Source organism: Zootoca vivipara, chromosome 4, assembly GCF_963506605.1.
Source record: "Zootoca vivipara chromosome 4, rZooViv1.1, whole genome shotgun sequence".
NCBI classification, from domain to species: domain Eukaryota; kingdom Metazoa; phylum Chordata; class Lepidosauria; order Squamata; family Lacertidae; genus Zootoca; species Zootoca vivipara.
The window spans coordinates 97505516-97518467 of record NC_083279.1 but is presented as its reverse complement, the minus strand read 5'-3'; the positions used below and the strand labels follow the sequence as shown (position 1 = coordinate 97518467).

The following is a 12952-nucleotide window of genomic DNA, read 5'->3' as shown; positions in this document are numbered from 1 at the left end:
CCCAATGCATTCCTATGGGATTCGACTTACAATTTTTTTCGACTTACAAATGTGCGTTCGGAACGCATTAAATGCGTAAGTAGAGGTACCACTGTATTATTGTTGTTACTAATATTATTATTAATATTATGGTGCTGGAGGAGACTCTTGAGAGACCCATGGACTGCAAGAAGATCAAACCTATCCATTCTGAAGGAAATCAGCCCTGAGTGCTCACTGGAAGGACAGATCCTGAAGCTGAGGCTCCAAGACTTTGGCCACCTCATGAGAAGAGAAGAATCCTTGGAAAAGACCCTGATGTTGGGAAAGATTGAGGGCACAAGGAGAAGGGGACGACAGAGGACGAGATGGTTGGACAGTGTTCTCGAAGCTACGAACATGAGTTTGACCAAACTGCGGGAGGCAGTGGAAGACAGGAGTGCCTGGCGTGCTCTGGTCCATGGGGTCACGAAGAGTCGGACACGACTAAACGACTAAACAACAACAAAATATTATTAGGGGAGTTGCAAACAGGCAAGTGGGCGGCAGGGGGTGTAAATGCCTATCAGGCTTTGAAAGAAAGCATGTATCACTGCATCAAGTTCATCCATTTTGCTCACTAAACTAAACTAAATAGTTTTAATAGGGGTTTGAATAAATAAATGTGCAATTAACTGCTGCTGCTTTGAATTTGTCATCAGTGTCGGACCTTGGGGTCTCGGTTTTCAGCAGCCCCCCTTTGCAACACCAAAAATCTGTGCCTCTCGCCGCCTCTCGCCTTCCATTCTACTACATAGTTGCAGTGTCCCCGAGGCTCTGCACCTAGTGTGACCAAACTGGCCGTGACCCCCTAAATCCACCTCTGTTGTCATCTTCCTTAGTGTTGTTCTGAACAGTGCTTTTTATAGGATACAGTAATGGAGACCGGCAATGAGTTTATGGAACCTAAGGTGGGGGGAATGGCTCCCAAAAGTTTGGAAGCAACTAATCTAGACAGTGACCCCAGTACGATTTAGCATCAATATTTTGTAAAGTGTTTCACAAAGTGCTTTCTTGGTGTGGTGGTTCATTTGACAACACACACCCCTCCCTTTTTATCTTCCCATTTTACAGAGGGGGGACTGAGGCAGAGAGGTGACCTTTTGCCAAACACCCCTCCCCAGAGCAGAGGTTTGAGCTCCAGCCTCCCTGATCGAGAGGCAAGACTCTTACTTCCCTGGGTACCATTTACCTTCTTCTCTGCAGGCACATAAGGCTTCTGGTAGCTGTCCAGCCTTGCCTTTGATTCGCGGTACACAAGGGGATACCGGAGTGCCTTCTCCAGGGCTTGGACATTGTGCTGTATTCCTGGTTGAAATAAAAATGGGAGCAGAGGGGAAATTGGGGATGGGAACCATGTTAACACAAACCCTGTTTAGAATATGGTCTCTCAGGAATCAAACTAGAAAAGCAGTTCTACCACGACACCACAAAGCTCTTTAAAATAAGCAACAAGCAATAAGACGCACCACTCACCTATTTCTGAACTATGTTAAGGTAGGAAAGAGCAAGAGATGACCCCCTGCTTCCCTCTCCCCATACAAGATTATAAAGGAAAATTAATCCCTTTTACTCCCCCGACAGAAAGCCCTGGACCTTTTCTTCTCTGCAATTGGGGAGGCTTAATTCAATCTGAAGAGGCCTGCAAAGTTAATCCACTTTGTCCAAAAAGGGGGGAAGTTATAGTGTGGTACCTCGGTTTTCAAACGTAATCCGTTCCGGAAGACCATTTGAGTTCTGAAACGTTCGAAAACCAAAAACTCAATATGGGAAAGTCAATAGGAAAGCTGTGTTTCCTGTTCAACTTCTGAGGGGTGTTCGAAAACTGAAACATTTACTTCCGGCTTTATGCCGTTCGAAAACCAAAATGTCCGTCAATGGAGATGTCCGAAAACCGAGGTACGGTTGTAGTTGTTTTTAGATTTACCATTCTAGTGAACGGGGACCACAAAGCTTCATTTTACACAGAGCAAGTCAGCACCCGAAACACAGATCAATGCAGAGAGTACAGAGCGACTCAAGAAATAGATGTGCATTTTTAAAAACCCAAGTACATACAAGTACACACACACACACACACACACACACAGTGTAGACAATGCATAGATAGATGGACCTTTGCAAAAGTTAGATGGTAGCTCCCTGTAATGATGAAAGAGGAAAGTTCAACCATGGGCCCTAGCCAGTATCCTTTTGTCAACTGGAACAAAGAAGGTCAAAATCCTACACTTGAAATTTCCAGCAGTTCCAGGTCAACTCACCCACTGGGTCAATGAAATCCACGCCAGGGTCTCCGCCGAGCAGCTCTTCGTAACCCTTGTATTTTTCAGGGACTGGCTCGGCTTTTCTCTTTCCTTTGCCTGCCCTCTTAGGTGGGGATTCCGCCCTTTCGGGCTTCAGCGAGGAACCAGGCTCCTCGTCCACCTTCAGACCCAAGAAAGAAATGGAGGAAAGTGCTCACCAGGAACCAAGAATCTGGAATTGTGGAGTTGGAAGGTCCTCCCAAGGCTCATCTAGTCTAACCCCCTGCATTGCAGCAATCGCCGCAAAAGACTCCTTGGCAGATGGCAATCCAACCGCGGAAAACCCAACTGCCGTTTGCTCCGTGTTTTCCCAGGGAAAGTGCCAGGACCAGAAAAAAACAAAACCCCACACCCCACCACCGCTCAGGCACAGAGCTTTACATCCCGGGGCTGTACCTAGAAACATGCCACAAAAGGCTGCCTGAATAAGCCCTATGTCCTCTGCCTGCTGTGGCTGCAATATGTGTCAGAATGGTAAGGTTTCAGACTGGAGCCTTGGGTTGGACTAGATGGGCTCGTTTGGTCTGATCCATTTCTTCGTTTCATTGCATTTATACCCTGCCTTTCCTCCAAGAAGCGCAAGGGGGTGTGCGTGCTTCTCTTCCTCCTCATTCTATGCCAGGCACCCCCAAACTTCAGCCCTCCAGATGTTTTGGACTACAATTCCCATCATCCCTGACCACTGGTCCTGTTAGCTAGGGATCATGGGAGTTGTAGGCCAACACATCTGGAGGGCCGCAGTTTGGGGATGCCTGTTCTATGCCCACATGTGTTGCAAACAATGCAGTGAAAACCAAGAACAGCAACACGTGGCCAATTACAAACGAACAAAATATATAGACAACATATGTAATGTCAAACAAGACTAGAACGTATAATACAATATAATACACATGAAAACAATTCCATTTATATATATATTAGTTTTACAACACTTTAAACACAAAAAATACAAAGAAAAATAACAATACAAAAATAACCATAAAAAACACAAAAATCAGAATATCACAATCCTTTTTCATTAACATTGTAAGGGGGGACTTCCTCGAGTTCCCTCTATCTGCGGTTCATTTCTCATTTATCTTTAGCAATTTCCAATTCATTATTTAAAACTCCTTGCAATTTCAAATCTCTCATACATCAATTTACTTAACATAATTCTCAAACCCGCAGTTTCTATAAACTTCTAAATCTAATCTCAGTATACAATTTTACTAAATATTTTCAAATAAACTTTAAAATCTTTCCACTCTTCTTCTGTCGCTTCTTCTCCCAAGTCGCGTATTCTCCCGGTCATCTCAGCCAGTTCCATGTACTCCATCATTTTCATTTGCCAATCATCCACTGTTGGTAATTCTTGGGTCTTCCAGTTCTTGGCTAGTAATACTCTTGCCGCCGTTGTAGCATACATTTTTAAAAAATTAACATTTTTCTTAGGAATCTCTTTTCCAACTATACCCAATAGAAAGGATTCTGGTTTCTTAATAAATGTGTTTTTCAACACTCTTTAGTTCATTATAAATCTTCTCCCAGAAATCCCTTACTAGTGGGCAAGTCCACCACATATGATAAAAAGATCCTTCCTCTTTCTTACATTTCCAACATTTATTACCATGATTATGATAGATCTTAGCTAGTTTTACTGGTGTAAAATACCATCTATACAACATTTTCATTATATTTTCTCTTAAAAGATTACACACAGTAAAATTCAAATTCTGTTTCCATAATTTCCCCCAATCTTCCATCAGAATATTATGTCCCACATCCTTTGCCCACAATATCATAACATTCTTTGTTTGTTCATCTTTCGTATGCCACTCAAGCAATAACTTATACATTCTGGAAAGTATTTTTGGTTTTGGTTCTAACAATTCTGTTTCCAACTTTGACTTTTCAGATTGAAAGCCAATTTTCCTATCCAATTTAAATACTTCATTGATCTGATAATATTGGAGCCAATCATCAAGCTTATTCTTCAACCGTTCATATGTTTTTTAACTTAAATTGGTCTCCTTCTTCTGTCAACATGTCCCTATATTTTAACCAACTGGTTTCCATATTCAGAAACAATTCCAATAGGTCTCTGGAGGTCCCTGTTGATATGAATGGAACCAAATGGCAGAAAGTCATTCAATAAGAAACAAGCTGAAAAGCTTTGTACAGCAAAGTTCCAAAGTAGTCAGAGAACTTGTCAAATTCCAAAGTTCCAAAGTAACTGAAGTAATTCAATGAACTAGTGATTACATGAGTCTATGGACACTGTTCCGCAAACATATATCTACCCATATAATGGATGTCTTCATGAAATACATCAATTTTCTGTTTCTGCGCTGAAGCAGTTCTCACGAAACAGTGCAGTATTCCGAAAACACTGTCCAACTAGTTATATTATATTATACATTCTAGTCTTGTTTGACATTACATATGTTGTATATATATTTTGTTCGTTGGTAATTGGCCACGTGTTGCTCTGTTCTTGGTGTTCTATGCCCCCAACAACCCTGCGAGGTCGGTTAGGCTGTAAGAGACTGTGGCTGGCCCAGAGTCACCCAAGCGAATTCAGCTGCTAAAGTCGGGGGTTTCAACCCGGTCTCCCAGGTCCTAGTCCGACACTCTAACCACTAAGCTCTTCTCACGGATCTGGGTTCAACTCCCTACTCACCAGGCAGCCCTGGGCCAGTCACTGAGAGGGAGGAGAGAACCCCGTGTATGTCACCTTGAGCTCCTTGGAGGAAAGATGGGATATAATGTGTCCAACCAATATGGCCCACTGCCCTCCAGCCCCGCACTCCCCCCACCCACTCAACAAAGTGGCCTTTCTGCAATACTAGTTGCCAGGCAGTGTAAACTAGGGCCGGGCCATATCTGGTTTTCAACATTGTGATATATCATCAGCTAAACATCGCAATATACTGATATATCACAATGTCTGAAATAAGGATGGAGCTGTAGAGAGGCATTGTGATTTTTGCATAGCGCACACAAACACATCGTGATTCGCGATATACTGCCAGGTCCAAAATTATGAAACCAATTACAGTATCACAATATGGACTTTAAACCGGTTTTTGGACGATATACTGTATTGTCTAGTGTGAACTACAGGTTGGGATTCTAGAATGGCTTCCATGTTAAACATCTCTACCTTAAATACTATGGCACGTTGCCAGCTCACATACCTGCGTCATGAAAATGGATTCTGTTTCCTCTGCCTCCACGAACTCCCCGCTGCCGCTCAACATCTCGCCCTCACTATCACATGTTCTAATAGGCTTGGTGCTCGAGTGGACTCGGGCAAAGAGCATGTAAAGCTCCCTGGAAGACGACTGAGACAGGCCACATTCCACAGAGGTTAAGCTGGCTGGTCGAGATCCTGAAAGCTCTTCCTCTGATCCATCTTGGGTCTCGGAACCCAATTGGTCAGGTTCTTGGACTGCTGAGGTGGCAGGTGGTACGGGTTCCAGCTGATCCTGCCCTCCTGGAGGGGATCCGATTGGTTGCGAAGTCCAAGAAAGATTCTGTTCAGCTGAAGGAGAGCTTGACTGGTCCAAGTCCTGCTCCCCTGGAGGGGATCCAGGTGGTGGAACAGGCTCTGGCGGAATCTGCTCTTGTGCAGGTGAAGTGGGCAATGGAGCAGGTTCCAGGTGATCTTGTTCTGCTGGAGGGGATCCAGGTGGTGGAACGGGCACTGGCAGAATCTGCTCTTGTGCAGGCGAAGTGGGCAATGGAGCAGGTTCCAGGTGATCTTGTTCTGCTGGAGGGGATCCAGGTGGTGGAACGGGCACTGGCAGAATCTGCTCTTGTGCAGGCGAAGTGGGCAATGGAGCAGGTTCCAGGTGATCTTGTTCTGCTGGAGGAGATCCAGGTGGTGGAACAGGCTCAGAGGGAGCTGGTTCCTCCAAGCAGGGCATTGATGGAGAGACGGGTTCTGCCAGGTCCTGAGCTGGCTCCACCTGACCTTGCCCTTCTGCAGGAGAAGTGGTTGGCAGGAGAGTCCTTGATGGACCTGCTGAGGTTGATCTAGTAGCTGAGGCAAGTTCTGGCAAATCTGGTCCTTGGGGAGCTGAGCTGGCTGGTGGGATGGGTTCCGGGTGATCCCCCTCCACTGCTGGTGGTCCAGCTGGTGGGGAGGCCTCAGGAAAGCCCTGTCCCACCGATAGGGACCTGGCCGGAGACCTGAACACGGCCTGCTCCCCTGCGGGAGAATGAGCTGGTAGAAGAGGTTCTGATCTAGTTTGTCCTGGCAAAAGCGAGCTACGGGGTGGAAACGGCCTCAGCTGATCTGGTTCTGCCGGAGGACCTTCGGAGAGATCCTGCTCTTGAAAAGGCAAAGGTGAGTTGGGAGGAGGGACAGGAGCACCGTGGCCCTGCCCCGGCAAAGACAATGAGATGAACTGAGGCCTCCTGGGCAGGTCTTGCCCTTTTGAAGGTGCCGTGATCAGAGGGCTGGGTTCAGGCAGATTCTCTTCTGGTGGGAGAGGTTCAGGCGGGGGCTGCTCCACAGGAGGCTGGGTGGAAGCAACATTTCCAAACACTAAGTCAGCTAGCGAAGACTGACCTTGAGGAACGTCTTCCAGCTGGTCTGCTGAGGCAGCAGAAACACAACACTCCAAAGAAGAGGGTGCAGATATTTCCTCCTCCTTAAGAGGCAAGACGGGGTTTTCGGTTTCATATGCTAATGAAAATCTCTTGATGGGTGGAAGAGGCTCGTCCAGACTCACTCTTTTATTGGGATCCAGGTCAGCGCCTGTCCACAGCTGCCAGAAGGTGGTCTCCAGGTGGTGGTCTAGCATCCGAGGCTTCTTTTGGACCTTGGGCAGCTGTGATTTGATCTGCAAAAGACACAGAGGGTCACGGTGTGATTCATTCTAGACCTGGGAGGACCACAGCGCAACAGTTTCCTGTCTTTCCAAACCCAGCACCCATCCCTAGCTGCAATCTACAGCTCTTAAAACCCTAACTGTTAATCAGCAGAACTGGCCCTATTTCAGCTGACCTATAATGCCCATTCCACATTTGTAAGAACTTCTTGTTGTCGTTGTTTTACAATCAAATGGGGTAAAACTTCATTAAATAAATAACCACAAGTGTCCTCTTCCTGTCGTTCTCCCTGCACCCCACCCAATCGATGTTCCACTTTTCAGAAACTAAGCAGTGGGAGAAAACAGCACCCCTTTTCCCATTGCAGAGGAGTATGTTTAGGAAGATTTGGGGAATGAACAGAGCTGAGAAAATGAGAAGCTGGCAGGGGAAAGTCAGGGCTTAAGAGATGGATGGAGGTACCTATAGGCCCTCCAGATGTGGTCAGGCTCCATCTCCCATCAGCTTCATCCAACGTGGCCAAGGGTCAGGGAGGGTGGGAGTTGGGAGTTCAACATCTGGAAGGTCCAGAAGTTCCTTATTCTGGGCCTAAAAAGTGATGCATCTGCTGCTGGCAGAACAGGAGTAGGCATGAGATCTTGGATCTGGGTTGCCAAATAACAATCATAGAATCATAGAGTTGGAAGAGACCACAAGGGCCATCCAGTCCAACCCCCTGCCAAGCAGGAAACACCATCAAAGCATTCCTGACAGATGGCTGTCAAGCCTCTGCTTAAAGACCTCCAAAGAAGGAGACTCTACCACACTCCTTGGCAGCAAATTCCACTGTCGAACAGCTCTTGCTGTCAGGAAGTTCTTCCTAATGTTGAGGTGGAATCTTCTTTCTTGTAGCTTGAATCCATTGCTCCGTGTCCGCTTCTCTGGAGCAGCAGAAAACAACCTTTCTCCCTCCTCTATATGACATCCTTTTATATATTTGAGCATGGCTATCATATCACCCCTTAACCTTATCTTCTCCAGGCTAAACATACCCAGCTCCCTAAGCCGTTCCTCATAAGGCACCGTTTCCAGGCCTTTGACCATTTTGGTTGCCCTCCTCTGGACACGTTCCAGCTTGTCAGAAGTTGTCCAACAACTTCTTCTTGTTGTTATTTCTTACCCAGGAAGGGGGGGAGGGGGGTTACTGGTATGTTTTTGTTCTGGCTTTCATTATGTATTTCGTGTTTTTATCTCGTATTTTTATGCTGTGAAGCGCCCTGATACCTTCGGGTGATGGGCGGTGTACAAATTTAATAAATAATAATGAAATAATTCATCATAAGGTCCAAGGGCAGGTCATATTAAAATGAGTTTAAAACAAATGACAGTCGCAGCAATTGGTAGGGTCCTGAGAAGACACATCTCAGGTGTCAGGAGCCGGGGGGAAAGAGGCGTGTCTTCAGCTTATGATGGAAACTATGCAAGGAAGTTGCCAAGCGCACCTTTGTGGGGACGGAACTCTACGGCTGAGGGTCTGATCCAGATTCTCCCAGGCTGCCCCCACCAGCTTGCGCCTGAGAGTGGAGAAACTACTAAGAGGGTCCCCTCTGCTGATCTCAACACTCGGGAGGGTCTGTAGGGGAGGTGGGCAGAAGCTAAAATTCATATATTAAATTGAACACCCTGTGCCAGACAAATCTTTGGGTTATGAGTCTCTCTCAGCTGTAGGGAGGTTCCTTGGCCCTTCCAAGTTTGAAGAGCAACACGGGAAGCATCATCTTCCTCTTGCCCCCATTCTCAATAAACAACAACAGAATTGTAGAGCTGGAAGGGAACCCAAGGGTCATCTAGTCCAACCCCCTGCAATGCAGGAATCGCAAAGAATTCCTACGCCCCCGACCTCTGTTTAAAAGCTTCCCATTCTGAAACTGACTTCCTCAATGTCTTCCTAAAGGGCTCCTACCTTCCGGCTAGGCTTGTTGGGTATAAAGAGACGTGGCTTTTCTAGTTTCGAAATTTTCTTCCGAACCATTTTAATCCCCAGCTTGTTCTGAAGGAAACTGGTGAGTAAAGGTGGGTCACCTGGAAAGGAAGCGAAGAAAAGAAAGGGGGAGGGAATCGTCATTAAGCAACTGGATGGTCTATGTTGCATAGATTAGCTTCATTTCCATGATGCATTTGGGCTAGCAACAAAGAGGAACCACAAGACAGCACAAAGAGTGGAAACATCTACAGCAGTGCTGTGCATAAAAAGGTAAAGGTAAAGGGGCCACTGACCATCAGGTCCAGTTGTGTCCGACTCTGGGGTTGTGGCGCTCATCTCGCTCTATAGGCCGAGGGAGCCGGCATTTGTCCGCAGACAGCTTCCAGGTCATGTGGCCAGCATGACAAAGCTGCTTCTGGCGAACCACAGCAGTGCACGGAAACGCCGTTTACCTTCCCGCCGGAGCGGTCCCTATTTATCTACTTGCACTTTGATGTGCTTTCAAACTGCTAGGTGGGCAGGAGCTGGGACCGAGCAACGGGAGCTCACCCCGTTGCAGGGATTCGAACTGCCGACCTTCTGATCAGCAAGCCCTAGACTCTGTGGTTTAACCCACAGCGCCACCTGGGTCCCTTAGTGCTGTGCGTACTTGGGACTAAAAATTTGCCCCTGGGCGCTCCAAACTCTATGAATTCTGCAACCTACATAAAATGTGCAGATGGAGGCAACAGAACTTTATTCTTATGACTTTGCACAACCCTAGAGGAACAGCCAAATTTAAATACGGATTTGACCCATAGCTGTGAGGCATTTGCGAGTTTTTTTGCCGAGAAAGTCTTGATACTCCGCCGTGACCTCCCTGCCAATTTGGATACAATAACAGAACTGGAGGCCCCTCGGCTGTCTTCAAGTCCAGTATTGGACCACTTCGATCGGATACTCCCTGCCGATGTAGACAGATTCCTCCAAGCTGGAAGGCCCACCACTTGCTCCCTTGACCCGTGCCCGTCTTGGCTGATTAGAGCGTGTCCAGATGAGGTACGCCCCCCCCCGGGTGAGATCATCAACTTGTCCCTTGGCACAGGGACTTTCCCAGAGGAGTTGAAGGAAGCAGTGGTGTGTCCGCTCTTAAAGAAAACATCTCTAGATCCTTTAGATCTATCCAATTATCGCCCGGTTTCAAATCTTCCGTACCTGGGTAAGATAATTGAGAGAGCGGTTGCCGAACAGCTTGGTAGATGAAACATCGGCTCTAGATCCATTTCAGTCCGGCTTTCGCCCTGGTCATGGGACCGAGGCGGCTCTGGTCGCCTTAACAGATGATCTCCGTAGACAGCTGGATCGAGGTGGGTCGGGACTGCTGATTCTTTTAGATTTGTCAGCAGCCTTCGATATGGCTGATCACGAACTTTTAGACCACCGCCTTGCCGACGTGGGGATTCAGGGCACAGTCCAACAATGGCTGCGTTCCTTTATCTCAGGTCAGGGACAGAGGGTGGCGCTAGGGAGGGAGTTGTCGCCGCGGCACTCCTTGGTGTGTGGAGTCCCGCAAGGCGCAATCCTTTCCCCGGTGCTTTTTAATATCTTCATGCGCCCCCTTGCCCAAATTGTCCGGAGTTTTGGGCTGGGTTGTCATCAATATGCTGATGACACCCAGATCTATCTGTTGATGGACGGCTGCCCTGCCTCGGCCCCGGACACACTGACCAAGTGCTTGGAAGCTGTGGCTGGATGGCTACGTGGGAGCCGACTGAAGCTAAATCCTTCAAAGACAGAGGTCCTCTGGCTGGGTCGGGACGACTTGGGGCTGGGGGGCCAACTCCCATCTCTTGCAGGGGCTCAATTAGTGCCAGTGCCTTCTGTCAAGAGTTTGGGTGTAACCTTCGACACCTCCCTTTCCATGGAGGCGCAGGTTGCAGCCACAGCAAAGGTGGCATTTTCCCATCTCCGCCGAATCAAGCAGTTGGTCCCTTACCTTTCTCGCCCTGATCTGGCCACAGTGATCCATGCGACAGTCACCTCCAGGCTTGATTATTGTAACTCGCTCTACGCGGGGCTGCCCTTGAAGCTGACCCAGAAACTCCAGCGGGTGCAGAATGCCGCAGCGAGTGCTGGACAGTGCTTTACCAGCTACACTGGCTCCCGGTGGAGTACAGGATCAGGTTTAAGGTGCTGGTTTTGACCTTTAAAGCCCTATGCGGCTTGGGACCCTCATACCTACGGGACCGCCTCTCCTGGTATGCCCCGCGGAGGACCTTAAGGTCCACAAACAACAATATTCTGGAGATCCCGAGCCATAAAGTGGCTAGATTGGCCTCTACTAGGGCCAGGGCCTTTTCAGTATTGGCCCCAACTTGTCATCTTTCCGCAGGGCCTGCAAGACAGAGCTGTTCCGCCTGGCCTTTGGGTTGGATTCAGTCTGACCCCTGTGTTTTCCTCCCTCATGGTTTGGATCTATGGACTACTTAAAATGAGGCTGCATTTTAAATTTTAATATTGTATTTTAATCTGTATTTTAATTAATTGTTTTCTCTTTTTTATGTCTTATTGTAATTTTATTGGTGTTAGCCGCCCTGAGCCCGGTTTTGACTGGGGGGGGGCGGGGTATAAATAAAAAAATTATTATTATATTATTATTATTTATTCTGGCTCTCCTAGTCGCAGGAAGAGGTGAGATCTGCAGAGCACAGAAAATCTAATTTAGGCACCTTCTGGCTTCTAAGGTTTCACAGCAGGTGTTTTCATGCCTACAACCACGGGGACTAGAAACTTGTTGCTGGCCACGCCCATAACCACAGGGACTAGAAAATGGTTGCTGCTGTTCTCGTTTTACCGCTGCGCGATGTGATGAAAGGGTTGCCGTGGAACGTCAGCTCGGTCAGCGATGGGAATAGAGCCACGGCTAACAAATCTTCCTCGTGTTCGATCTGCAAATCAGAACACAGCAGCGCTTTCAGGGTGGCGGGCGACCGTGAGTCACGGCTGTGAAAGGGAGCCAGTGTTAAAAGGACCAGCATTAAGATCTAGGCTTAGTTGAAGTAGGAAGGAGGCGGGTGCATCAGGGCTACCCCACTTCAAAAAGGGGCTCACAGGACCAAATATTCACACAATCTGTCCATCTATCAATCAATCAATCAATTCCTGGACATAACTAATGCAACCAGCATCAAAGAAACACTGCTGAAGATAAAGCAGACATTGTATTTAACTTCAGGTAAACATTCATATGCACATAAACATACCCCATTGATGGGCTGGTGAGCATGTGGGAACTAAGGCAGCTAGAGACACCTGTGGGGGACATGCACATAAGTGGCAAATTGGGGGGAACAAGTGTGTAACGAGATAAGTAAAATTACTCATCAGCATATCGTGAAGTCTCCAGAGCCTACGTGATGGAGCCTGTATTTAAACGAGGACTGAAATCAGGACTTGGTGAAATCAGTAAGTGGATTTCATTTAGCGGCAGCACAAAGGGTTATAGCCGCGTTCTGAAGAGACTTAAAGGGCGCACATTCGAACGCTTCCAACAAAATATTAAAATACAGAAATCCATCAAACATTAAAAGCTTCCCTAAACAGGGGTGCCTTGAGATGCCTTCTAAAGGTCTGGTAATTGTTGTTCTCTTTGACCTCTGGTGGGAGGGCATTCCACAGGGTGGGTGCCACTACCGAGAAGGCCCTCTGCCTGGTTCCCTGTAACTTGGCTTCTCGCAGCGAGGGAAGCGTCAGAAGGCCCTCGGCACTGGACCTCAGTGTCCGGGCAGAACGATGGGGGTGGAGATGCTCCTTCAGGTATACTGGACCGAGGCCGTTTAGGGCTTTAAAGGTCAGCACTAACACT

General features: G+C 47.5%; 1 protein-coding gene across 1 annotated transcript in view; it reads right to left on the bottom strand.

Annotated features, from left to right (window-relative positions):
• Positions 1-12952, bottom strand: part of XRRA1 (X-ray radiation resistance associated 1) — a 40837-nt gene that overhangs the window by 4361 nt on the left and 23524 nt on the right. Inside the window, exons 13-17 of the mRNA XM_035114746.2 lie at positions 11942-12035; positions 9088-9206; positions 5504-7156; positions 2280-2442; positions 1211-1326 (exon numbers count right to left, since the gene is read on the bottom strand). Of these exons, the coding sequence (XP_034970637.2) occupies positions 1211-1326; positions 2280-2442; positions 5504-7156; positions 9088-9206; positions 11942-12035 (2145 nt within the window). The remainder of the gene's footprint in view (positions 1-1210; positions 1327-2279; positions 2443-5503; positions 7157-9087; positions 9207-11941; positions 12036-12952) is intronic.